Here is a 27,104-nt window from a genome sequence, read left to right as displayed (position 1 = left end):
ACAAGAACTGTGCTTATCACCCTTGACAGATATATTTCAAAACTTGGTACCTACTCATCACAGTGGTGATATAAAAATCTCCCACTGTTAAAAAAAGCACTGAAAAAAGTATCCAGGAAAGATGAAGATACACAGGAGAATACTGCCAGTTTTGCTATTCTCGTACTCTCCAATTTAAACTGAGTGATAATTCTTCCACAGAAGTCAAGATATTAATCTTCACAATAAAATCCCACTTATGAGAAGTGGGATTAACAATTAACAAAACTGCTAAGTAGATGTAAGTGGCCTGAGCCTCTATTCTCAGCAATGCCGGGTGGGAAGCTGCTGCCTTGGCCAACAGCGGGGGTTGGAGCCAGGAATCTCCAAAGCTAAAAATATATGTAGACACTGCCTGATGAGAAGGGCCTTTTTATAAAGGGTTATTGCATTATTCTTGTCAGAGGAAGCTCTTCCCACATGTCTGACAGCCATCGGGGGTTTGAAGCTTGAATGAGCTTGTGTACCTCCTGATAGTTACCCTCCTGATTGATACTCTGGGGCTGAACTTTTGGTCCCACCAAACTGAAAACTTGAATTGCCACAGTTTGAACCAAAAATCAATGTTTTCAGCAGGGGACTTTAACATATATCACATAAGCTCTATGGATTGGCCCAGAAGGAGCAATGTCCAAAACACGTGCTCACCATCTGATTATACAAGTACCCTCTACCACAAGAGTGAACAACAACTGACAACAGGATTGCCTTAAAGCTCTCTCATGCTGATTTAGCCATAAATTAGGCTTTATCTGGCCCTATTTAAAATTAACAACTTATGGAGCTAAACTGAAAGCTTTGAGAGCTGCAAATGAAGCCTCAATCTGCCAACACAAACAGGATAAATGGAATTGATTCCTAACAATGGCAATCAATTTTCAAATGAAACATTTTTTGAGACCACCTCTTCTTTTCTGACAGTTTTTCTACAATCAGAGGACTTTTTTTACAATCAGAGGACTAATTTAAGCACCAATACCATATCAGAAGAAATATGTTATGAAAAATAAAAATTAATTTCTTCCTTGATCCTAGAGCTTGCCCTCATATACGAAGCAGAGCATCAAGGCTTTCAAAAGAGAGTTTTCAATCCCAAATGAGTATGTGTATGAAAATTGGTTATACACAAAAAAAAGCAGCATCCTGTGTTTGTCTCAGTAACTATGGTTTACTGCTATAGGCTGGAACAATTCAGTGAGGAATACTATTTACAGTGCATTATCTGAAATAAAATGTGATGCAAAAGCAGTCAAAAGAAGAGACAGCTAAGTGTGAAATTTTCTCTGTAGTCAGCTGCTGATCCACAGATGAATCACTCAGAAAGGATCACTCAGGTTTCATCTCATCACCAGCTCTGAATCTTCTGAAACCTTCTCCAGAGATTCAATTTAGTCAGACGTGCTTCAGCCATCATGCCACCTTCAGCAGTGCTTCACAGGAGAATACAGCACAGTTTTTCTCTCCCCACTGCTTTTTTTTGTCACCTCTGCAACGTGAGGACACTGGCTGTGCCAATTCCATGCTGCAAGAGCTCTTCTTTCCCTTACACCTGGAGTTATTTGGCTCACTTTGTTTCAACACATGGACAGAGCTGGACAGCAAGCCATAATGAGAGCATTGAAGCCAACAGACAGCTCGGCAGCAGCAGCTGGTGGAGCCCTCCTCAACATAGCAAGCCCTAGTGGTAGCATATCAGGAATAACTCAGGGAGAAGTACCTAAAGTCCTGGCACTGGAGAGGCACATCCAGAGCAGCAGAACCAAAGTGGGGGTGGCTGTGCCAGCCTTGGCTTTTCAAACCCGTAACCTCTGACAATGCAAATGCTTTCATTATGAAGAAGACTTACTGAGCATGAAGTTACTGCTTTGAAAAGCAGTTATCAAATACAACACCAACATACCCACATCTGTGCATTTTGTAGTCTAGATAATTTTTATTACTAAAAACCTCCTTTGCTCTACAGTCCAATAGGAAAAGCAGGAAAAACCCTTTTGCTACTATAAGAGGAGTGTTTTTAACCAAGCCTGCTAGCTTGCACTCCAGATTTCAGTTCTCTGATGTGTAAAAAATACTACATGTAGTACATACTACAATAGTAGTATCCATGCTGGTTCTACTGGTTTTCATGGGCTAATACACTTCTGGGCGGAAATAGCATGCCATTTTCCCACTGCCTTCTCTTGTTCCCTTCGCCTGAGAGAAAGACTGTCTCAGCAGCACTGCCAATCTTGGGAACCATAAAAGAAAATCTTGAACTCAGGGCCTGAGCACCAAGCAATGTGTTGAGCTGCCCCTTCTCTGCTAGTGCTGCCTCCCAACACAAAGGATTTCCATGACACCTCTCCTGACTCTGGCTGGATTTGATACAGCACTAAGTTGTTCTGTCACTACACCCACAAGTTACAGCATCTGATGTGGACAATAAATTGAATAATATTTTTTTTTTATTTGTCTCAGTTTGGTTTTTGATTTGTTTTGTTTTCCTAGCGCCCTGAGCTAGTATTCTTAATCAGTGGCAGGGAGCTCATGCACATGGTTCATAAACAAGTAAATTCAATTACTAAAACAAAACAGCAACAGAGCAACCCAAAATAGTAGTCAGAAATAAACTAATAATAACAACGCTTTCTTCCAGTTACATATTTGAACATTTTTCAATCTCCTTTCCAGCACAGCTTACATTTGACAGTCATTAAATAGTGGTGATAAGTGCAAAGTGGGCTGCCTGCTTTTGGCATTCTCCCTTTCTTTAAAAATGTCGCTCAGCCCCAAAACACATGAGATTGAAAATATTTTCCAGGATTAGAAATCTTCCCTTTCTGAATGGAATTACATTCCATGGAAGACTGAAGCCTCAGGAAAAGCACAAAACCATTAATTTCATTGAACTTGCACAAAGTAGTCTTCATGAGTGTCTCTGAGACTCCCTTACTGTGCAGTATTGGGGTACACTGTGTGAGCCTGCCCCAGAACATCCAGCACTGGAGTCCTAAGTCTAAAGCAAGAAGCAAGCAACTGGTATTTCCATCAGATTCAATGATTTTCAAGAGTCACCAAAGGAAAGATTGGAAGTTAATCACTCTTTACTATCCCTGAAGTGGTCAGAACTAAGGCTGCAGAGCTTTCAGGTACTGTCTTCCACAGAAAGTATGCTAAAAACTCTTGCATGACTCCAGTCCTGCTGCATCCGTGGATATCTGTATAGCATGGTAAATGGTGGACATGATCCAGAAGATAAAACATTTTCCTGCTTCAAGGCTGTGGTATCTCAAAGCCATGGAAAACTTTGTCCAAAGTAGATCTATTAGATCCCTGAGATGCTCATCTTGAAATCCATGGGAGCTCTTGCCTGTTATGATCAGTTTCCTATACTTTACATTTGCCAGTGTTTCTCAAATGAGAAATTTGACATCCTACATCCAATGGATCTTCTATCCATGTTTTGTTTCAAAGGAAGATTTCTGATTAGCTCTACCTAATGTTTCTGTCTGTTTCTGTTGCATGTTGACACTGCTACTCTGAAGGCACTGAATCCTGAAACTGGAACAAAGCTCTGCTGAATTCCCCAGCTGAGGCCTGGGGACAAAATGTTTTCTACACAGAAAAGGACCGTACCATATTATTTATCCTGTGTTACTTGAACAGCAAATATTCCCAGTAAATATGAGTATATATGATTCTACAATGCACACAGAGTTCCCTTTCAAACCTGGGACTCCAAGAGACAAAGTAACACACTCTTCTTTAAACTCTGGTATGCTGAATTTGTATCCTTATTTGACAGAATCATGGAATCTCCCAGGTTAAGAAGTCCCCTAAGGTCACTGAGTTCATGTGTTAACCCAGAACCATGTTCACCAATGAAGCTTGTCCCCACATGCCACATCCACATGACTTTTGAACTCTTCCAGTGATGGTGATTCCAATGCCTGACTTCCTTTTCTGTGAATAAATGTTTCCTAATATAGAATCAAATCCTCGCCTAATGCAACTTGAGGCCACTTCCTCTCATTCTGTCACTTGCCTCGTGGAGAAGAGACCAACCCCCCACCGTGTTACAACCATGTCTCGAAGTGCCACATCTGAACATCTTTTAAATATCTCCAGGGATAGTGATTCAACCGCTTCCCTGGGCAGCCTGTTCCAATGTTTGACAACCCTTGCTGTGAAGAAATTTTTCATTCATGCACGGTTGATACTAAACCAGCAGAAAAAGTAGAACAGTTCATTATATTTGCTTGGGATGCTTCAGAAACAAAAGAAAAGGTTGGAAGTCAAAAGCCAGGAAAAAAAAAGATTCCTATATGGTATGAGAAGATTCAGGATATAAAATTGGCATGAACTGGGTATAAAAATGTACATTTTCATTAGTTAAAATACTTAAGAATATTTTGAAAATGTAGATAAATTGATCTCAAGATAGAAGAACTGTCAGGCATGGGGTAGTATTAGATCCATTAACAAGTCTTGTACTGAATTATGTAAATCATTTAAATGGATGAGATACACCAGATGGTTTCCAGCAGGAGAATTAAACCTTAGTGCATGCATCTGCATTACCTGCTTGCAGTTAAAATCTTCTCCATGGCTTTCAATTTGGATACTCTTTTATTTCCCCATCTGTATTTTTTTTATTATTATGACTATTTATTTTTCCAGTAAAGGGAATTCCTTTGTCCTGATGTCTTAGTTCTAAAGTAGAGCTGCCAACTGTGATGAGAATCTGGTTTCATAATACCATGGAAAAAAATGTGTTTACTGGTTTAGAATTGTTTCATATATGAGTGCAGATAATTAGGTGTAGTTCTGCATTACATTTACTATAGCAGACAAAATCATTAGGATAAACAAATACAGCTTGAAATTACTTTTCTGATACTGGTTTTGATAAACAGGTAGTAGTTTTATCACTGTGAATTCCTCTAATTTATAGCTGATAGAAAAAAAACAGTCTTACTCAACAGAGCTGAATGAAAAAGCCTCATAGGGGCCATTTTAGTAAGAAAAAAAAAAAAAGATGTTATCTTCAAACTGACATGGCTTATTAATGTCAGATACTGCTGAATACCTTGAATTTTTCTTCCAAAGATTAAAAAAGGAGGTATTCACTGGATAAAGTAATACTCCAGGCAAGGAAATAGGCTGGACTATAATCAGCATAGACCTTGCCAATACCATGCTTCAGAAATCAATCTGAAAGTTTCTCTAGGACTTATACTTTCCTGCTGGTTTTTAACAGCAGCAGATGCCACACACACATCATTGAACTATGCATGGCAGAACTAATCCTTTATCTGTTCTCTCCCACGGTAAATGCATCTCATCTAAGGGAAGTGAGGAAAGGTGTGCTCATATCCTAGATTCTCTTACACAGGAAATGTACATCGGTACTTAAAATCACAGTTAGATTATATTTGATTTAGACAAATAAATGCCTTTGTAGATCTGAGCCTTTATTTTCAAGCTAGCTTCCCTCCCACTGTCTTCTTCTTACACTTGTCATACAGATCATACACCCTTCCACATCTGTAGGCCTACATATAGGCCTATGTCAGTTCCTGAAAATAAAAATGGCCAAGTTTGTCCACAAAAAGATGGTGGTTGGTTGTCACCAAATGGTTTCTTTTTTATTTCTTTCAAAGACTGATAGTCTTTGCAATGTAAAAATAGAAAATATATAAATACAAATATAAATATAAATATAAATTTAAGAAACCTACCCGATTGCCTTCAAACCTTGAGCGATCGTTGTTTGCTTTTGTTGTTTTTTCTGCAAGTTTCTTCTGCCTTTGAGGGCCTTTTCCAAAGAAAATGTAGTTGACAAAGGCGTATTCAAGTAAGGCCAAGAAGACAAACACGAAGCAGCCCATGAGATACATGTCAATGGCTTTAACATAGGGAATTTTAGGCAAAGTCTCTCGCAGGTGAGTGTTGATTGTTGTCATAGTCAGCACAGTTGTAATTCCTACACAAAGAAAAAAGATCACATAACTTACAACTCCAAGCTTTCAGTTTTATTTCCCTTCCTGGCAAATATGCCTTGTCAGTGGGAAGAAGCTTAAGAATTTGTAAAAAATGTCTTGCAGGTGACATCACTGCAAAAAAAAAAAAAAAAAAAAGCAAAATTGAAACTTGATGCATTATTATTCTGTTACAATTATTTCCTTCCTATGAGCGGGGGAACAGCTAACAAGGGGGGTCTGGCACCACTACCATGAGTTGATGTAGCTTCATGGAAGCCAAGTGTAGCTGTATTGAAAATCTCTTCCATGGAGACCAAACTCATGTACAACAAGAACAGTGTTCACACAGATGGTGAAAGTCTTCTCCCACAGTTTTGAATTTTTAAGATTTAGGCAATTGGTTGATGTCAGCCCTGTAGGGTCTCCCTGTGGTAGATGGGGAGATGGAGGTACCTTTCAAGAGCAGTTCATCCTATCTAGTTTAGATACCTATTTCAGGAAAGGACAATGTATAAGTGGAATTTGAGATGACTAATTTGCAGCAGTAGGCTAGTTACATAGAAACAAATGAGGTGAGCAATGAGAGATAGACAGGTATGTGAATTTTTTTGGAAGGAAGAAGGAGGGAGAGCAGTATTTTTATAGCAACAAACTGGACACTAATAAAATATCTACAAAATATCTATATCAACCTTATGTCAAGGTATTTATCTAAGGATGGACATAGCACCTGAAAATATATTACAGAGCACTGTTATGAAAATCTTGAAAGAAAAGCAAATTTATTGTCAGTCTGCCTGAATTCACAATAAACTGCAGGATCTGTATCTCCGCTGGAAATTCTATGGGAATTGCAAATCACAGGTTGCTGAAAACACTGATTTGTGGAATAAGTCTCATTTCAAGGCAAATCATTCTATTAGTTCTCCTCCATTACTATTTTCTTTGATTCCATAATTATACCATCAATTTACATGGCATCCCTATAATACAGGCAGAACGAAAATAAAGGACAAAATAAAATTGCTGCCATATAATAAAGCACAGCTTCTTTTACCTGAAGAGACAGAAATAAAGAAAATATAACTCAAAACCAAGCTGTCAGCGTAAGCAGGGCCACTCCACGAAATTGTAGTAATACCTTATGAGATTGTATTACAGATATTTTGGATATTTAGTGGGTTAGTGTCATGTGGTTTTCAGTGGTTTTCCTCTAAACTGTGAAACAAGTGTGCATTGATGCCAGATGTCTGGTGATCCAAAAGATTAGGCACACTGGATAGAAAGGCAGCTATCACTAACCAAAGGGAAATACATTCCCTGGGAGATCCTGAAATCCTGTGGCCAAATGTCCTTCTGAAGCTCAATAATTTATTTTAAAGCACAGCTGGAGGAGAAGAAGCTGACACTTCCCTAAGAAAAAAAAATTAGATAATCTTGTGATTATAGTCCTTCCCACAAGGGAGGACTCCAGAGATTATTCTTCTCCTCACTCAAAGGGCTGAATTTAGGAACTTCTAGGGCTAACTAGCAAAAAGTTGAGAGCGGAATTGATAGGTTTGAATATTTCTCTTGAGATCGGCCCTCTACCACCGTCCGTCTGCAGTGTCCATAGCACATAGTCTCTGGAATGAGCTGGCCTTTGCTCTGCACCTTGCCTTCACTCTGGAGGCAACTATTTGGTTCAGTACAGCAAGTGATCAGGCACAGGGGCAAAACATGGAAGTGAATGAATAGAATCAGGCTCTTGCAGAGAATACTGGCTTCTTGCAGGAGTTGAGTAAAAGTTTGTGTTCCAAGAATTGCACAGGGAATGCTTCCTTGAACAAATACTTAGGAAATCAGGTATACCTTCTCTGTACTGTGCTTTTCAGAGCCAATCATATAGGTCCAAAAGTGCTATATTGCCTTTAAACTTCTATACCAGTTCACATTAGGATGCCATGTAAGTTCACAGACACTACATAACAGGGAGCAGCTGTTGCCTCCCCTGGTGGCAGGAAGGCCCTGCAGAGAGACCTCGACAAATTAGAGGACTGGGCGGGCAATCACCAACCGTGTGAAATTCAATGAGGGCAAGTGCCGGATTCTGCCCTTGGGATGGGGCAAATCTCAATGTACAGACAGACTGGGGAGCAAAAGGCTGGAGAGCAGCGCTGCAGAAAGTGCTGGGGGTCCTGGTGGATGGCACCTTTAACATGAGTCAGAAGTGCCCTGGCAGCCAGGAGGGCCAAGTGTGTCCTCGGGAGCATCAGGCACAGCATGGCCAGCTGGGCAAGGGAAGGGATTGTCCCACTCTGCTCTGCACTGGGGCAGCCTCACCTTGAATATTGTGCGCAGTTTTGGGCACCACACTATAAAAAAGATATTGAACTAATATCTAAATAATAGTTCTAATATTGAACTATTAGAAAGTGTCCAATGGCGGGCAATGAGGATGGTGAAAGGTCGTGAGGGGAATCTGTATGAGGAGCAAGTTAAGTCGGTCTGTTCAGCCTGGAGACCTCATTGCAGCCTACAGCTTCTTCATGAGGGGAAGAGGAGGGACAGGGCTGATCTTTTCTCTGTGGTGACCAGTGACAGGACCCAGAGGAATGGTCTGAAGTTGCGTCAGGGGAGGTTTAGGTTGGATATTAGAAAAAGGCTGTTCACCCAAAGGGTGGTTGGGCACTGGAACAGCTTCCCAAGGCAGTAATCACAGCACCAAGCCTGACAGAGTTCAAGAAGCATTTGGACAATCCTCTTGAGCCCATGGCGTGACTCTTGGAGATGGTCCTGTGCAGGGACAGGAGTTGCACTCATGTGGGTCCCTTGTGGGACCTTTCAACTCACCATTTTCTGTGATTCTGTGATATCAGCTTAAGACTAATGAGAGGGGGTATTCAAAGGAACATAGGATTAGACCCATGATACTGAACTTTATTATACAAACACCACTGACATAATCACCAAGGCACTAATTGTTTTCTGAGAATAAACTATTAGATGGATTTTTGTCCTCTCAAAAGGACTTTCTACCAATTGGAAATAGAACATCTGGTCTCCTGAGTTTGCCTTGTACTCTCTGATTTTTGTTCTAATATTTGTTTTACAGTACTTGATGAACTTGTGCTACACAGAAATGGGTCACATGAGACAGTCATTCTCCTTAAACAAGGAAAAAATCTCATTAACCTGTAACAGAAGGGCATGGAAAGTCACTGGATATGGTAACTTATGTCTAACCATCTGTTCTCTGCAGTCCTGGCCAGTATGTATCTAAATGGTGATGGTTGTGTTTGAAGTGCTGCCCTCACTTGGTCCACCTGTGTGGATCTCTGCTATCCAGTAGCTCTTTTACGAACACATCAGAGATGTTTGGGCTCTATGCCCCACTTCCTATTAAGCTACTTCTTAGCTTCAAGCTGCTGAACAAGCCCTGGCTGCTGAGTGGTAATGCCAGACCGTGTCATGCCCATACACACAGCTAACCCACAGTATGTGCAGAATTGCTGCACAGTAACTGCAGTTAATCTACAGTATCTCCAGCTACCCAAATTCAGATGCTGGATAATATGTTGCACAAAGGTGGCTACCCTGCCTGCTTTGGTATGTGGGACCTTGGGAGAAATGGGGTATGGATAAAGGGGATCACAGGGACACGGACTGGAGTCTGGGTTTGCTGTGGTACATTACAGAAAAATAAGGGAACTAGGGAGCATGTTTCTATTTTAAGAAAAAAGGATAATACAGCAGGAAGATAGCACAGACTTAGTGACAAGTTTTGGGTAATGGAGAAGTGACAAGGTATGTGTAATTGAGAAGCACAGGGTTGAAGATAGAATTTAGGACAAGATGAGAGGCAGAAGTATCTGTAAGGACTTATAGATCCATTTAATCTTCCTTAGGTATAGCTATCCCTGAGTATGCTTCTGTAAAGGATGAAATATTTGCTGTGAGATATTGTCATAGAATCTGTCCTGGTTATGGCCAGGACAGGGTTAATTTTTGCAGTAGCCAAGAGGGGGCATGGCTAGGACCCAAAGGTTATTCTATGTCACCTCACAACATTGCCAGAGGTTGTGGGAAGGGAGTCTTTTTCTGGGAGGAAGGTTTCTCTTCAGATTGGGGCAAGGGTGGCTGCCATTGAGTCACAAGTTGCACAATGAGCATTTTTGCTGGGGAATCACTCTCACTTTTGTACAGTTTTGTGTCACCATGATATTTTATGAAAAATCGCTTCATCAGGATTTTTCTCCTGAGAAGCTGAGAAGCCTCAGAAAAGAAATGTAAACAGTAACTATCGGATTGCTTTGGAATGTAGTTTAGAGGTTGTTTACCAACAAGTGCATCTTTGATTAATTCCATGTGAATTGTTTTAATTTAATGACTAATCACCATCAGCTGTGTCAGACTGAGGAGTCAGTCACGAGCTTTCATTATCATTCTCTCTTCTAGCCTTCTGATGTAATCCTTTCTATTCTTTTAGTTTTAGTATAGCATTTTTAATATAATATAATATCATAAAATAATAAATCAGCCTTTCTGAAACATGGAGTCAGATTCTCATCTCTTCCCTCATCTGGAACCCCAGCAACCACCACAGTTTTGTTATCACTATGTTGATGATCCTGTTCTTTTTCGTGTTGCATTGCTGTTTCCAGTAAATTGTTCTCACCTCAGCTTAGGATCTTTGCCTTTTGTGCCTCCAATTCTCTCCAGCCACCCGCAGGGGGAAGGGGGACGGGGGAAGCAAGCAGCAGTGTGGTTTTAACAGGACCACTAAATTGGAGTATATCCTAAACCTAACCCTAATCCTAACCCTAAACTATGACAGAATCACAGGATTGTCTTGGAAGGGACCTTAAACACCATCTAAGTTCACTGCCATGCACAGTTCGAGTTTCTTGAAGACACATCTAACTTGGCCTTCAACACTTCAAGGGATGGGGAATCCACAACTCCTATGGGCAGCCTGTTCCAGTGCCTCACCATCCTTACAATCAAGAATCTCTTCTTAATCTAAACCTATTCTCTGTGGTTTTGAAGCTATGCCTCCTCGTCCAGTCACTACACGTTCTTGTGTGAAATCCCTTTCCAGCACTCCTGTAGGCCCCCTTTGGGTACTGGAAGGTGCTGTAAGGTTACTCTAGGGCCTTCTCTTCTTTAGGCTGAACAAAATCAAGTACCTTGGCCTGCCTTGACAGGAGAGGTGCTCCAATCCCTGATCACCTTTGTGGCCCTTCTCTGGACTCACTTCAACAGGTCCATGACCTATTTACGCTGGGGACCCCAAACCCGGATCCTGTATTCCAGCTGGGGTGTCATGAGAACAGTTAAGGAGAAGAATCACCTCCCTCACCCTGCTGGCCACACTGGTTTTGGTAACAGCCAGACACAGCTGGCTTTCTGGACTGCAAGTGTGCATTGCTGGGTCATGTTGAGCTCCTTGGCAACCAACACCCCAAGTCCTTCTCCTCAGAGCTGTTTCTCAATCCATTCTCTACCCAGCCTGCACTTGTGCTTGGGATTGCCTGACCCACGTGCAAGATCTTGCACTTGGCCTTGCTGAACTTCATGGGGTTCATGCAGGTCCAAGCTTGTCAAGGTTTTTCTGGATGGCATCCCTTCTCTCCAACATGTCAACTGCACAATTTTCTAGTGAACTTCTCTTATTGAAAGGATTCCCTGATCTGAAAAGTTCTTGGGCAGGAATCACTTACCTGTGCCAAATTCATGTTTTTCTGCCATGAGGTAAATGATGCTTTAAGCTGTCATAAACATGCACTTAACATCCCATGTACTCTGAGGGTTAGGTGGCACGGCATGGTCCATAGCTGATATGCCCCTGTATGCTGAACTGTTTCTGCCAGTGTCAGTTAAAGAACCCAGGACCTCAGAGGGAGGCTTGGAGCCACATTTGTCCACCCACACTGAGCTGGACTAAGGCCCACGCTCAAGTATGATTGTGGAGCTGGTCTCCTAGATGAACTTACTGACAACAGCATTAACTTGATGAGAACAAGTCTGGGACCTGTATGAGCAGCTCATGTCAGAGTTTTAGTGGTAGCTACACTCTTGCATGAAGGGGAAAACATTACTTTTGAGGCAATACTGGATGACATGATTTTGACGCAAATTATTTTGGAATTTCAAAACACTGACATCATGTCGTAGTTTTTAACAACCTCTGAAGGCTACGTTAAATCTGACATTTTAATGTCCCACTCATTTTTAGCACATACCAAGGGCAACTCTTGCTGCTGATGCATCATAATTGATCCAGAATGACACCCATGATAAAATGGTAATCAGTATGGAGGGCATATAGGTTTGAAGAATAAAGTAGCCAATATTTCTCTTCAACCTGAAGCTCAGTGAAAGTCTCGGATAGGCACCTGAAAAAAGAGAGAGGAAAACATTGTTATTTATACTGAATGAAAGACATTGTAGATAGCTGCCTTCAGTTTCTACACATTTTGTGGGGTAGTATGACATCTGCAGAACAGTAGAGATGACACCTTCATAGTATTACTCATTTGTATTAAAAGAAACCTTGCAGTGAATACAGTGATAGCCAAGTAATTTGTATTTGGGAAGAAAAAGGGAGACGGTAAATTACTTTAGACTATTGAACAGATAGGTGAGCACCAGTTAGTTTTTAAAAACAATTGATTAGGTCTCCAAGTAAAATGCTTATCCAAGTACACAGTTTTCTATATAGAATTTATACTGAGAGAATAAGTAATGTGCATAGTTTCTTCCTTTACAATGAGGAGTTGTTCAAGAGATGAAACTTCTTAATTATATCTGAACTATAAGAAACATGTGGCCCGTGGTGTCAAAAAATAAATTGTAATGAATTTCACTAAAGGAAAAGCCTTCAGATTAGATAATCTAACATCAATTATAGCCAGCCCAAATTATTCTTCCAAGCACATTTTAAACAAAAAAAAAATAGAATTTTGTGTACATATATATAGTTCATGAACAGTTACAAATAGAAAAAATTAACAATGGAAAGAATTAATAATCTCAATACCAACCTTATTTCAAATTGGTGTATATCTTACTGAATTGGTGTTTATCTTACTGAATATGTTTTAGACATATATATATTCAGACAAATATACTTAGAAATCTCAAATTGTTAAAAATAATTGTGACTTTTTTCACCAACTGCAAAGATGATTAAATCTGAGTACAGCTGTATAAGAAAAAGGTAGTCATTCACACATTAGGTCCACGATTTCAGTGTTCGCACTACCAGTCTTAGATATACTTCTAACAGCTCATCTAAAAGATTTAGTTAGTCAACATCCTAAAAAAAATTTCAGCACATACCGAGAACCCAACCAGATATTAGAACACTTCCCACCCATTCTAGTGCAAATATGTAAAAACTATGAAAGATTACATCTAGAGAAAAAATGAAAAATTAAAAACTTCCCTTTAAATTATATTCATGTATTTGCATATGAGCTTAAGAAACTACATTTGCCCATATAGACATGAATGATGGATTTCATAAGAAAGAAAGGGAAAGAAGGAATGGAAAACTGCAGATTTCTCTCCATCACTGATAGTTTGTTACGCTTCGAGTCATACAACAGAAAAATGCCACACCATTTCCAGGCAGCAGGAGCATCAAGGTGATATCAAACTTGTATCAATATCCTTAACTGTTTTATCAAACAATCTCAGAGTAACTATCAGTGGAAGAAGAAATATCTGGTACGTGTATCTGGTTGCTATGATTACTTCAATCAGTAGCATTTTTTTCCAGAATGAAATGCCTTTTAGTTTCACCAATAGAAGTATATTAGTGGAATCAGAAGGATGTATTTCATCCTGATTAGACCAAGGTTTTCTGCTGTCTGGAGCAGTCGACAATTTTCAGCAAGCAAACATCTATACTGCAGCTTGCTTAACATCTTCATTTTCAGATAAACAATGTTTCATTTCAAAAGACAAGTTTTCTCATTGAAACCAGCCCTGCTTTTTTTTTTTTTTTTTGCAAACCTTAACATTTTCAACATTTTCATTTGGATTCTTATGAAAATGTTTCTGTGGCCTTGTGTCTGCAGACTATATAAATTAAACAGGAGACCATAATGAAATATATAAACTCTGCTATCGTGAAATACATTAAAAATGCAGCAGACCTGATCACCTTTCTGCAATAAGAGTAGAGCATCAGACAGAAATCTTTATAAAGCTCTGTTGAGAAAAATAATTTCATGTAATACACTACCCACTCAAAGGATTCTCTATAAATGTGTATAAAACTTTCAAAAGTCCTGTCCAGGTCTGGATATCTGTGGAATATTATTGATAGAGGTGACAACTGAAATACTGATTCTTTGATTAAATAGTATGAAGGATTAATTCAAGAAAGTTCAATAGAACTGAATCACTGAATCAAAGTCAATTCTTGGTTTGCTCCAGAGCTAAGGACCCTGAATGCACTAGGGAAATTCAGAGAAAGAAGAGAGAACTTCACCATTGATAAAGCACAGAATATGGTGTAGGTGAAAGAGGTGTGTATCAACAGGGAGAGAATAATGTGCCACATATGTTAGTAATGTTCAGTAATGAAATCCCAAACTGAGAGTGAGCTTTAGATATTTATGTTGAATGCTTCACCTGTGACCTCCATCCATTACCTCAGCACCATTTTTGTCTAATTAGGTAAGGTAATTACTGAAGCTAGTGAGATCTGGCCTAAAAGGTGGGCTTCCCAGAGAGCTGACCTCAAGGCCAGAGACACCAGTCTAAATATGCTTGAAGTACCAGGTTCTTTGTTCTGAAGTTAGAACCTCAAGAACCATGTCTAGGGCCAGGGCTGTCAGTGCCTTCCGTCTTCCTGCTCCAGAGTTGGAATTTACGGTAACAGAGATTCAGTTGCTAATCTGATGGTCCCCTGATCCTTTTGAGATGCCTTGTGACACCTCTCAGACACCAGCACACAGCCTGATGGACATGATTTACCCCCCTACATCTTTTTGATCAGCACATGGATACCACAAAGACTGCCTTGTGCCCTCTCAAATAGCAGTTGATTAGGCAACTCACTTGAACTGCTTACACATGAGCTTGGTGTCTAAGCTCCAGTTCATCCAGTCAATCTAGCAAATGAAACCTAGAGAATTATCCACCACACCCTAAAATGGACTCCTATAGGTGTGCTGGATTTGTCTCCAGACTCCACCAACTGCATGGACTCTATTCTGACCAACTCAGACACTTAGTTTAAATGTAGACACTGAAATTATGTTCCCTATAAATCAGAACAAGATGAATCCAGACCCTGCAAGTCTCAGGGTAGATTTAGATGGTGTGAGGCTCCTGCACAATATAAACAAAAGTCTTGCTGGCATTACAGCTGCTTACTGCAGTTGACACGTATAGTAGAGTATAGACTTTGTTAAGGTCTGGCTGAACGTGAAACATGAACTGGTAGCCTCATTTTTTATCATACTACATAGCCAGGGTTTTCCTTTAGGTATCTCTCCCTGTGAGAGTTTATATTACTTTCAACTGAATTGCTTTGTGTCTTCAAAAATTATCTATTGACCCTGCATCCAGCCTGCCATCTCTGCTGCAGTGTCTCACCTCCAGCAAACAGGCCACAGGAGTGTGTGGAGAAAACCAATTAAAAGAAGGACCACTCTTTATTTCCTGTAGTCAATGCCCCCTCTTTGTCTGAATGGCTAAAGCTCTGTGAAAAGGATGGGTCCTAACCTTTCTGGCGCAAGGACTGTAAGTCCAGATCTTTACTTATCTAGAAAGATCCATTCTGTGGGTTACTTATTTAATACAAGTTGACTTCTGGGTAAGCTCAACAATTATACTGTTACTTGTCTGATTACGATTGCATAATGATTTGTCAATTAAGGTTCAGTACATTTAGAGATTAATTGCCAGGAAATTCTAGTTGTAAAGTTTCTATAAAAAACTTCTGTTTTTTTCCTTTTAACCTTGTTTTGCCTTGTAACTCTTCCTCCCATCTCATATAACAGGTTGATGTATGTGGGCTAATTTAAATGCTACAGGAATAACAGAATTCTGCCAGAAGTATTTCAATCTAACAGTATTGGGAATGAAAGTATGAAAATAAATACTTAATCAATAGTTTAGCCCCAAATGTTCCTTTTTCACAGTTTTGGGCACTTGATAAAAAGAGATTACTTGTTTCTGTTCCAATTTCATTAAAAGCTAGCAAGCTGAAATATCTGGCTTCAAGGCTAAATTAGTCTCTTGCTGTTTTATCCAAGTATGAAACAAGATAACAGAGTTGGTCAGTTACAGAATTTTTATTTTAATATGTTCTTCTGGGAAGGTTCTTTGGCTAATTGGAAATGTACTTTACATACTGATCTTTCAGAATACAGCAAATATTTAATTTTTAAATCTTTTAAGACTACCCTCCTATTACCCACAGGTTGCTAATATGGCTTTGATTGCTATGTAACTTGAAGCTTTTAGGTGGTGTTTTACATATCCCCATTCCTGTTCACTATCCAAGCATTTTGGGATAACAAACATTTAGGAGGCAGATGCAGGTAACAGACTTAGCACTACATTTCAGGTGTTTGAATGCAGGTATTCGCTCATGCATGGAGCATGAGCTGTTGGTGGAAACCATGGAGATCTAGACTTTGAGCCAGCTCATTGTAAGGATGTGATTTAACTGTCTATACTGAGGTGTCTAAAGCCATTTGAGATGTGAAAGGGAAAAGAAGAGCAGAACAGAACACTACTTAAGTAATCAATACTGAAGCAGTAGATTGTGAACATAGAACACAAGGCTGTAAGATGCCAGAGCAGCAGCCTAACTGCTAACCAGGATCTTCTACAGCAGCTCAAGAAGCAGGAGATTGTTATGTTTAGGAAACTGAAGAGTGTCTTAAAATATTCATTTGAGAAAACAGAGATGTTCAAGAGCTGAATAGCTCTTTAGGCTTCACTGACAGCACTGGCTGGATAGTGTTCGACTGTGGGCTTAATTCAGTTACTGACACATGGGCATCCAGTGCCATTTAAATATCTTATGGTATCCTGTATGGCCTTCAGTTGCTGTGAGGAGAATAGTCAAACCAGGTATTTCTTCTTCATAGCAATTTTAAAATCACGAATAAAGGGAACAGGCTGTTGTACATGGCTTTGCAGGTACTTTCTAGAAGCCTGAAGGTTGACTTTTTATGATGAGATTTGTGGTTTTGTTTGTTTCTTTTCTTTTTCTCCCAAAAAAGATCTTATTGGCTCATGTTCAGTTTGAGATCAACAACAACCCCTATATTTCTACACACAGAACCCTGGCATAACCTGGCATTCTCTATCCTTAATTTGGATAGGAATAATTAGTTGTACAGATGCTGTATTTTGAACTTGTCCATACTGAATTTTATACTTTTTTCAGACACATTTTGCTAATTTGGCAAGATAAATTTTAATTTCCATTCTATACTTCAACAGGCCTGCAGTTCCTCCAGCATGCTTGCAGCTCCACCCAGATTTCTGTCATTGTCAATGGGGCTTTTCCCATGCTTATCATTTCTTCTCAGTAGTAACTATGGGAACAGATTTTTCCCTTTGCCTAAGTTACACAAGATTATACAGCACAGTTTCTCTTGAAAACAGCATGACTTATGAAGTCTTCTTTAAGTTTTATTCAATCAAAGCACACTAGGACTGAAATCTATGAAATGTTCCAAGATATTGTGCTCAAAGAACTAATATCTCCCTCTGAGACTACAATAACCTCAAAGCCAAAAACATGCCTAACTTATTTTCCAAAAAAAAATGTAGAAACTGGCCCTAATTACTAGGACTGTAAAAAACTCTTTAAGAGAAACTTGAAAAGTGTCCGCTGACTTTATGTTTCCGATCTGCTGGCATGCTTTAGATTTAGATTTAAACATGTGGTTTTGAGAAACAAATGTGATGTTTTCCTGTCTTGTCATAAAATGTCATAATTAATCACGCATTTTTATCATGTCCTTTATCAAAGCAATAGTAAATTCAGTATTGTGTCTTCTGCTGTGAAAAAAATTAAATGTTTCAGAAAATGGCACAAGAAACATGCTGTTCTCTGTGACTCCCTAATGCCAAGCTGTCTTAAACCCTGAAGCATGAGACTTTTTCATTCCTTTCACTAGTTTTTTAAAGAAAAAAACATTAATATTCTGAACATTTGGTCAGTCACAGAAATATGTACTCCTAGTTTTTTAGTCTCTCTTGTATTTGTCACTTATCTCTTTGGATTTCTTGTTTTCCTGATTTTTACAAATCTCTCATCTCTACATTACTAAGTCATGCATCTAGTGAAATATTTCATACTGAACAAAAAGTGGCCTTGGACTGTCATAAAAGTCACTCCACAAATAAGTTCTCTGTATTCTCATTGTTGTCTAAAACAGCCTTCCTACAAAAGCATATCCTGTGGAGGGGCAGGTAAGCCCTGGCTGCCAAAGGTGACACTAGCTGCAGGACAGAAGGATATAGGATTAGAGCAACTGATTCTCTATAAAAAAAATCTTCCATTCACAATGGCAACCGAGAACAGCAGCAGCTGGCAAACCCCCTCATACTAATTTCAATCCCAGCAATATTTACATTTTGTTCTGAAATACAACTTGTGTTTCTGTGTACTTTGAAACAGATGCTGTGTCCAAAGAGTGGGTGAAGTGATGCTTACAAACATGATTCAGCTGTGCTTCATTTGTTCTGGTGTGCTGAGACAGATGGAACAGCACACTCCTGTGGTCTGAACAGCACTGAAAATCTAAAGGCCCCAGTAATGAACCAAGTAATGGCCCCACATGCGCTGATGGCTTTCTGTGTTGCTTTGGTTTTGTCACACATATTCCTACTTTGGTGTCTAACACCAAATATATAAACCAACTTTGCACTTTGTAATCTAAAGACATCCAGTGCTGTGAGTTACTAACTTTCATTCCATCTTCAAGGAAACAAGCAGGGATTTCATTTTAGCACTTCTTAATTAATTTATTTAGCACTTTTAAATTTAATTAAAATTTAATTATAATTTTTTAGCACTTTTTAATTTTAGCACTTTTAGCAATGATGACAAATGCGCTAGATGGCTGTGTATAAAGTACTATATATACATCAGTGCAAATCAAGAGACAAAAGACATTACTTTCACTATATAACAACAAAACAAACATGCACTGAAAAGTTGCAGGGAGGTGTTAATAAAATTGGTGGCTTTTTGACCTAGCATGCCAAAACACATTTATGAACGATCAGTTACCCTGTAGGTTACATTTAAACTCATGATTCAAAGGGTGAATGACTTAATATTTATTTAGATCATAGGTATTTAGGTGGCTAGTTAAGTATCACACACACATACAAAAAATAAAACTAAACAAGGAAGCAAAGAATCACAAAGTGGTTTGGCTTGGAAGGGATCTTAAAGACCATGTACAACCCCACTGCTCTAGATGGGGGCACCTTTGACTAGACCAAGCTCCTAAAAGCCCCATTCAACCTGGCCTTCAACACTTCCAGGGATGGAGCATCTACAACTTCTCTGGGCTATCTACCACTGTTAAAGTAAAGAATTTCTTCCTATACCTAATCTAAATATACCCTCTTTCAGTATGAAGCCATTTGCCGTTGCGCTATCACTACACATTTTTACAAAAAGTCCCTCCCTCTCTCTCCTGTTGGCCCTATTAAATGCTGGAAGGCTGCTAGAAGGTTCTCTCTTCCAGGCTTAACCCCAACTCCCTCAGCCTGTTTTCATCAGAGAGGTGCTCCAGCCCCCTGATCATCTTTGTCACCCTCCTTGGAACTTGTTCCAACAGGTTCAAGTCCTTCTCGTGTTGGAGGCCCCAGAACTGAATGCAGTACTGAATGCAAGCCTAGAATTTTCATGGGCTCCTACCTCCAGGCTTTGTCAAGTAAATTCTTTATCCAAACATGCAACGCAGGCTACATATTGTGACTGGTAATAGTAGTTAATTATTATTAATAAAACAGTAATTTTCATGCGCAAGAAAATTAAACACTAAATGGGCAAATGGAAATACTTGCCTGTGGCAAAGACAACATTCTTTGACACCAGTCTGTATTCCACAATAGAGAACTGAGGAAGTTCAATCCTCTCCACGCCAGTGACCGCGTTATCTCCACCTCTCCAGTAGAACTCTATGTCATCAGTTGTGTAGCCATCTGCAGGCAGAGCAAGAGAGTCAGAAATAACAGCAGACTCAAACATAGCTTCAAACATGCAACTTGTCCTTTGTGACAACAAAAAGAATTGGTACAGCTGGAGAGCTGTATGGTATTTTGCCTGGGGGAAGGTCTCCCAAATTGCTACACCATTACAGTCTGCCTGGGAATTTTAGGCAAAATATTCAGCTTTCTTTTTATTTTACTTTTATTCTAATCACTCATGTATTATTCACTAATGGTCACTGTGAGAAGAAAACACTATCCAAGATTTAGGATATCAAATGCATTTAGCACTGAAACCAAATGTATATTTACACTGATAATCACCAGAAGAAGGTTGATTATTCAATGAACACAGAGAAACATAACTGGGGCAGATCTTTTCCACTCACAGTAAACTGTGAGTTGCATCATTTCCTCTAGCTTCCACTAGTGGAGGACTACAGCTGAATATGGAATATATACTAGTATTTTCTGTATATGGCCCACAATTTCCAGCCAGTAGCAGAAATGGACCAGGTACTTCTGAAGTGCAAATATTGCAATCCTAGGACATGACTAAATGAAAAAGAGATACTGTTCTTTTTGTAAAACAGTTTCAAATCATAAATGGGATCAGTCTGAAAGCCCAGGGTAGGTCCTGCAGCAAGATGATCCATACATAATAAAGCATACTGAAAGAAAAGTGTATCACAGTGTTTGCTCTCTTGAAAATAAAGCTGATAAAAATACAAATATTCATCTCTCATGTTGAAGATAAGCACCCACTACCTCTGCCAAGTCAGGCAGGAATATGAAATGACTTCATTCTGTCCTAAACTCATTTTTCTACGAGGTACTCATCTATCTAGAAATGGTTGACTCCTTACATCTTTTAATAATTCAAATAAACAGACAAACAAAAATTCCAAATGGTGATAATTATGTGATTCAAATCGTGTTTATAGACACATGTGTAAATATTACACAGTTCTATAAAACAAACAAAAAAAACCCACCAAAAACCAACAACTAGATTTCACATGCATTTTCTTAGGTACATACAGCTTTCTATTTCCAGAGTACAGTTTTGTTCATCTAATGGGTATCTTCTCAAGTCCATCATACATGCTGCAGTGGTTGTGATTCTGTAATACAAGCATCAAACAGTTTTACCATACAGACAGTAATCCATGTTTTGGGTGATGGGGTTGTTTATCTTCTAAAGTGAAGACCCTCTGAAGAATAGCTTATGATAACTGAGAATCTGGTCCATACTTTTACATCGAGCAGCAGCCTGATAGAGCAGCAATTACACTGACTTTCAGTGGAACAACTGGCTGTGAATTACCCTTATGCAACCAGCCCCTTTGGGGCTCAATGGACCTATCCTCATATGCAAATATTACATGAACATTTGCTGAGATTAAAAGATACGACTTTATAACAGAAACCATGACATGAAAATAGTCTGCTACAAATGTCAACATGATTGCAGCTGCATGAATAACTGATTTCTTGGTTTTGTGGCAGGTCTGGAAAAAAATCCCTGAAATGTTGAAAAAAAGTTCTAAGTCCAGAAAAATGCTTTGTTTTAAACCTTACTTCCCTGGTTTTCAAATTGAAAGAGGATTTTGTTGTGAAGCTCCATATTAAATTTTAGTTTTTCTCCTCAAAAAACAAAACACTTTCATTTCTCTGTCTATTTAACCATTTAGCACCCTAAGGATGGTTTTGCAAAATATTTCACTATTGATGAATCAGCATTATTCAACAACCTCTTGTATATCAGGAGAGTCAACAATAAACATGTGCAACCAGAACAACTGTCTTAACAGCTTCACACAGCACTGTCACTTCATTTTGTAATTAATGGATTTATATATTTGTTCTAATTTAGACAGATATAACCATATGCTCATAATTAATCTGCAGCATATTTTGATGTTTTTCTGAATCATAGCCTTCACCAAGGGTATGTACATTATTATGCATCATTGTTTTTATAATGGCTTCATATAAATTATCTTCTGAATCTGACTAGCTCCATTCCTTACTGATCCTTTTTTGATATAAACAAGACATGGACGTTGCAGAGTTTGTTCCTAAACAAATAATATTCTAGTGATAATTTATGCTAATAAATACAAGATGGGAAAATGCCTTAAATGTACCTCTAAAAGCTAGAACCTTCAATGTTAATGGTTTTTTTTCATGTGTTTTCTCTGAAGTTCTTTCTTCTACCCATTAACCTTCTCAAATTACAGTCTTCTAATCTGGTAAACTACTTTAATATTCCAGGGCAATATTTCAAGAGAAAGAAGTATTTAGGTGCCTTTCTTCACATCTTTCACAGTAAAAAAAAAAAAAACCAAACCAAAACCCTATCTTGTTATTATGAATGTTGTATCCAATCTCAAAGAAAAGGAAGGAAAGAATGCTTATCCTTAGTATATAGGATCATTTTAGATTAATAACTAGATAATACCTGAAGAAAGGGATTAGGACCATTATTGCTATCTTACAGGACAACAAAGGCCACCCTTCACTGAGTGAGAAGGCTCTTTTGCAAGAAAATATTGTAATTTCTTTGCACGGGGAGAGACAATTTTATGAGCACAAAGGCAATGAAAGAGGAAGGAGAGGAAAAAAGCTCAAGGATCTGTTACTCAGCACATCTTCTAACTTGTGTTCCTTCCAGTAGCCAGTGAGAAAGGCACACACCTGATCTTTGTGCTTACCTACAACATGATCATGTCTTTGTCACCACTGGCTTCTCTGACAGTCCTCTGAATAGTCTTATGCTAGTCCCACAGGATTTCAGGTCCTAAGTATGTATCACAAGAGGATACTTAGGTCAGCCTTCCTCCAAGCTGCATCTGGGAATTGCTCTCGTTCCTCTGGCAACACAAATTCCAGTGGGCTGGAGCTGTGTACAAACAGCAGTTCCTCAGCTGCACTGCAGTTTAGGGAAATGTCTTCTCTGCAACCAACATTTGCAAATGCCCTTCTGGAACCTCAGGCAAGGTGGTAAGACACAGGGCTATTAACTATGGAGATGATTAATCATCTGGGTTGTTCAGCCTGGAGAAGAGAAGGTTCCAGGGAGAACGTATAGCAGTTTTCCAGTACCAAAGGATAGGCTAAGAGAGAGCTGGAGCAGTACTTTTTAGAAGGATTTTTAGTGGTAGGACAAGGAGTAATGGCTTTAAACTGAAAGGTGGTAGATTTAGATCAGATTTTAGGATGAAATTTTGACTTTGAGGGTGGTGAGGCACTGGAACAAGTTTCCCAGAGAAGTACTGGATTATCCATCCCTGTAAGTGTTGAGGCCTGCATAGGGCTCTGAGCAACCTGATCTAATCAAAGATGTCCCTGCCCATGGCAGGATGATTTTAAGGTCCTTCCCAACTCAAAGCTTTCTGTGATTCTTTGAATGTCTCCTCAATACAATTACTAAGAGCAGCTCTAACTAAGCATGTAAAACAAAGACTAACATACAGTCTTAGAGGAGAAAACTTATTCTTAAATCTGTGATTATTGATAAGCAAGCAATGATGCGCTTAAAAAAGCCATACTGATTGTGCCATGAAAGGATCTTGCTCCTGAGTCAAATAATAACTGTGCTCAAAGTAAAACAAGTAGGCATGCTTGGAAATTGTTGATATGAAGGTTCTCTCCCGTGCTTTGGAAGATTCGCCTACACTAACCTAGGTCTCATGTGGGATCCTGCAGCAGAATCCACATGAGCTAAGTTGATACAAAAGGGAATGTGCTAGCAGACTCTTAACTATTATGTTGCATAACTATCTATAAATGCCAGCCTTACAGAACACAAATTATTAATTTTACAATATTGTAAAAAATTATACAGCTGGCAAATTTATATTCAACTTAATAATTGTGTTATGACTTTTAAGGAATGTATTTTTATTTTGGTCTGTTCACATACTCTAGTGGGTTTGCATCACAAGTTCCAGTACCAGAAACTACTCATTCTTGCTCAATAAATTTTTTTACACTATAGAAAAATGAACTAGAAAAGAAGATACAGCTAGAAATAGACAGAAAGAAATTTGCCTCATTTTTTCAAAGTAAGTTTAGTACTCAGAGGTCCCTCCTGAATGAACATTCAAGCAATCAAATTTAACTTGCACAAATGCACACCAAAAGCAAATACAAATGGCTCAGGCTTGTGCATGCTCCCAGGAAGAGCAGGTTTATTTTTATGGGATAGGATGGTGCCTGACACAAGACAACAAGGTTTCAAGAACTCATCATCATGGCAGTGACAGAGGAATGATTACGAGCCACACAAAGATGAAGTGGGACACAGACACAGACACACATATAATTTGGGTCAAAGCAACACACAAGGGAAATGTTTTTAATTTTTTATAATTTCATACTCTGGTTTTCTTTCCTCTGGATGTAGATTCTCTTATCCTTTTCTGTGCTCATTGCCTCTGATTATACTGCTATATTGTATAGGAATCCCATCTGTGATGGGCTGTGAGGTTCTGCATGTATAACCAAGAGGATATTTTATGTCCCTAAAACTTTTACAGTATGAATCAGTCTAGGCAATATAGATACTTCATATGTGACTAGGTCACAGTCCTGTTTACTTTCTTGATACAGAAATACATTCACCCAAAAAGAAGTAAACATGGTTGCCTTGTCTGACTGATCACAACTAACCTTTTCACCCTGCAAACATCCATCACGTTTCAAATATGGGTAAGAATTATGTGAGTCCTTACATATATTCCTCTACTCCAGTTACTTTTAATGTTTAACACTGTACTGCCTAAAAATAAGAGGTTTATGCATGAGAAACACACAAGCAGTCAGACTCTATTTTTGATCCCCAGACTATAAAATAGTTATTTCCTCCGTAGTCTCTTATGAAAAAAAAGAGCTGTTTTATCAGCATTTTCCTTGTAGATTGTTCTGAAGAAGGTAGAACAAATTCAGTGTGTTGGCCAAAGAAAAAAATTCCCCAGAAATGGGCTGAACTTCAAAAAGCTACTGTTCCATTCCCCCAGTATCACCAACTTCTGCTGCAGTAGCAAAGAGCTTTCTCTAAAGCAGAGAGGAACCTTGGATGACTGAAGGTCAAGTCCTTAAAAAATGTGATAAATCCTACATTGTTCAGAAGAGAACATACATCCAGTGTGGCCTCGGGATCACTTTCAATTGTATATGTGTTGAGGAAATGCTTTGTTCTGTGGATGTTCTGTAATTGGTTGCAACCCTCCAAAATTTCACCTATTATTCTGAGTGACCCTGTGCTTTGTGGAACATAAAACTCCAAGTTCTGGCCTCAACCCACATTGCCCCTGGACTGCAGCTTGAGCTCAATGCCACTGGGATGCTCTGAAGCCCTAAAAGAGGAAGTAGGGTAGTGATGGAACAACACAAAGCACAGGTCTTTAAATCAGCAGAGATAAGGCTCATATATTTTCTTCCTTTTGATCACAATGTCTTTATTTTGCCATGATTTAATTTAAGACAGTCATTCTTCATTATGTAACTTAGCTTCATATCATGGGTATCTCACTCTGGTTATTAGATGCTTTCAGAGAAAAGGAAAGGGAAGATTTGCACTACACATGAGCCACTGGTGAAAACCCTGCTAAGTAAATCTTATTATGTGAAATGCATCCGCTGTGGACACTTGTATTTTGCAGAAGAGGAAGCCAAATTATTCAAATACACTACTCTATGACAGATAATCCTCACCTGATTAGATGTTTGTAGAATGCGACAGAAAGACTTCCACATATTACTAGGATCACAAGAATTCTAATCTCCTTTACTTTTTTTACTATATTGCTGAGGGAATATTTCTTGACATGAAGAAAAACAAGTATATCTCAGATAAATTTTTGTTACTTGTAACCACTTGAGGAAAGCATCCTAAACCTGTAGTGCTCCAGATTGGGTCAATACCTTGCAAAACAAAAGCCTCGTTTTGCTGAAACTGGTTAATTACAGAGAAAATATTCTAAACTTCTTTGAAGATTCATATTAGGCTGAGTCTATCTCTATTTTGTCTGGAAAGATTCATTCAATTCTCCATAATGTAATAGGAGTTAAATAGGTGAGGGCCAAGACCCAAGTCAAGTAAAAAGATCTACTGTTGATAAAAAAGAGAAGCAGGTAAAATACTAATACTGGATAAACAACCCATCTGCACCACTTTTCTGATCTCATTCATTTTTATATTAGGGACTTTTTATCCTTCACTACCTATGTGCACCATACTTGAGTATTATCTCTGCTTAAATCTACAAGAAACTTCCAATTATGGCAAAGGAGCTTTCACTACAAAAGACTTGTTTTGCTGGTTTAAACCACTGGAGCAAATAAAGTAACCTGTACAAAGAAAGCAATATTTTGATACTACTGGGTTTTCCATAAGGATTTTTGCTGGTGTAGTTAAGTTTATTAAGGGAAGGATACTTCAGCACTTCTAACCATAAAAGTTATGGCAGAAAAGAGAGAAAACACAAGTCAAACCTAAAATAGGTAGAAAGTAAGAGACTGTAAGGTCACTTTGTACCCCTGGTTTGAAATGTAGCAATTACGGTGCTGATTCCTGCTTGAGGAAATCACTGAAAGTACTGCGTCATGATCTTAGCTGTGGCTGACTCCCCAACCAGGGCTACTTCTGGCTTTTTTTTAATAGACTATGAACAAATCAAGAGACAACATAAGCACCCACATTCAGTCTTACTGCCTGTATTTTGTACAGGATTTTCAGGTTTACAATTAATATGTGCTTTTCTGCTTCCTATAGCCAGTGGGCTTTCCAGATATGGTGACTGTACAGAAACAGATAAAACCTGACTGAAGGCGCCTCTGGCAAAATTAAGAAACATCGAGTGTGTCATTTGTTTTCTACTGGCATCTCTTAGAGTTACAGGGAAG

General features: G+C 38.9%; 1 protein-coding gene across 2 annotated transcripts in view; it reads right to left on the bottom strand.

Moving 5' to 3' along the window:
• The window catches only part of GABRB3 (gamma-aminobutyric acid type A receptor subunit beta3), a 199,364-nt gene that overhangs the window by 9,938 nt on the left and 162,322 nt on the right, over positions 1 to 27,104 (bottom strand). For both annotated transcript variants that reach the window (XM_038139535.1, XM_038138694.1), the window contains 4 exons: positions 21,234 to 21,316; positions 20,049 to 20,186; positions 12,227 to 12,379; positions 5,760 to 6,004 (listed from right to left, as the gene is read on the bottom strand). In XM_038139535.1, coding sequence (XP_037995463.1) covers positions 5,760 to 6,004; positions 12,227 to 12,379; positions 20,049 to 20,186; positions 21,234 to 21,316 — 619 coding nt within the window. The remainder of the gene's footprint in view (positions 1 to 5,759; positions 6,005 to 12,226; positions 12,380 to 20,048; positions 20,187 to 21,233; positions 21,317 to 27,104) is intronic.

This window comes from Motacilla alba, chromosome 1 (genome assembly GCF_015832195.1).
Source record: "Motacilla alba alba isolate MOTALB_02 chromosome 1, Motacilla_alba_V1.0_pri, whole genome shotgun sequence".
NCBI lineage: Eukaryota > Metazoa > Chordata > Aves > Passeriformes > Motacillidae > Motacilla > Motacilla alba.
Note: the sequence above shows the minus strand (reverse complement) of the source record. Positions and strands in the feature narration are given on the sequence as shown.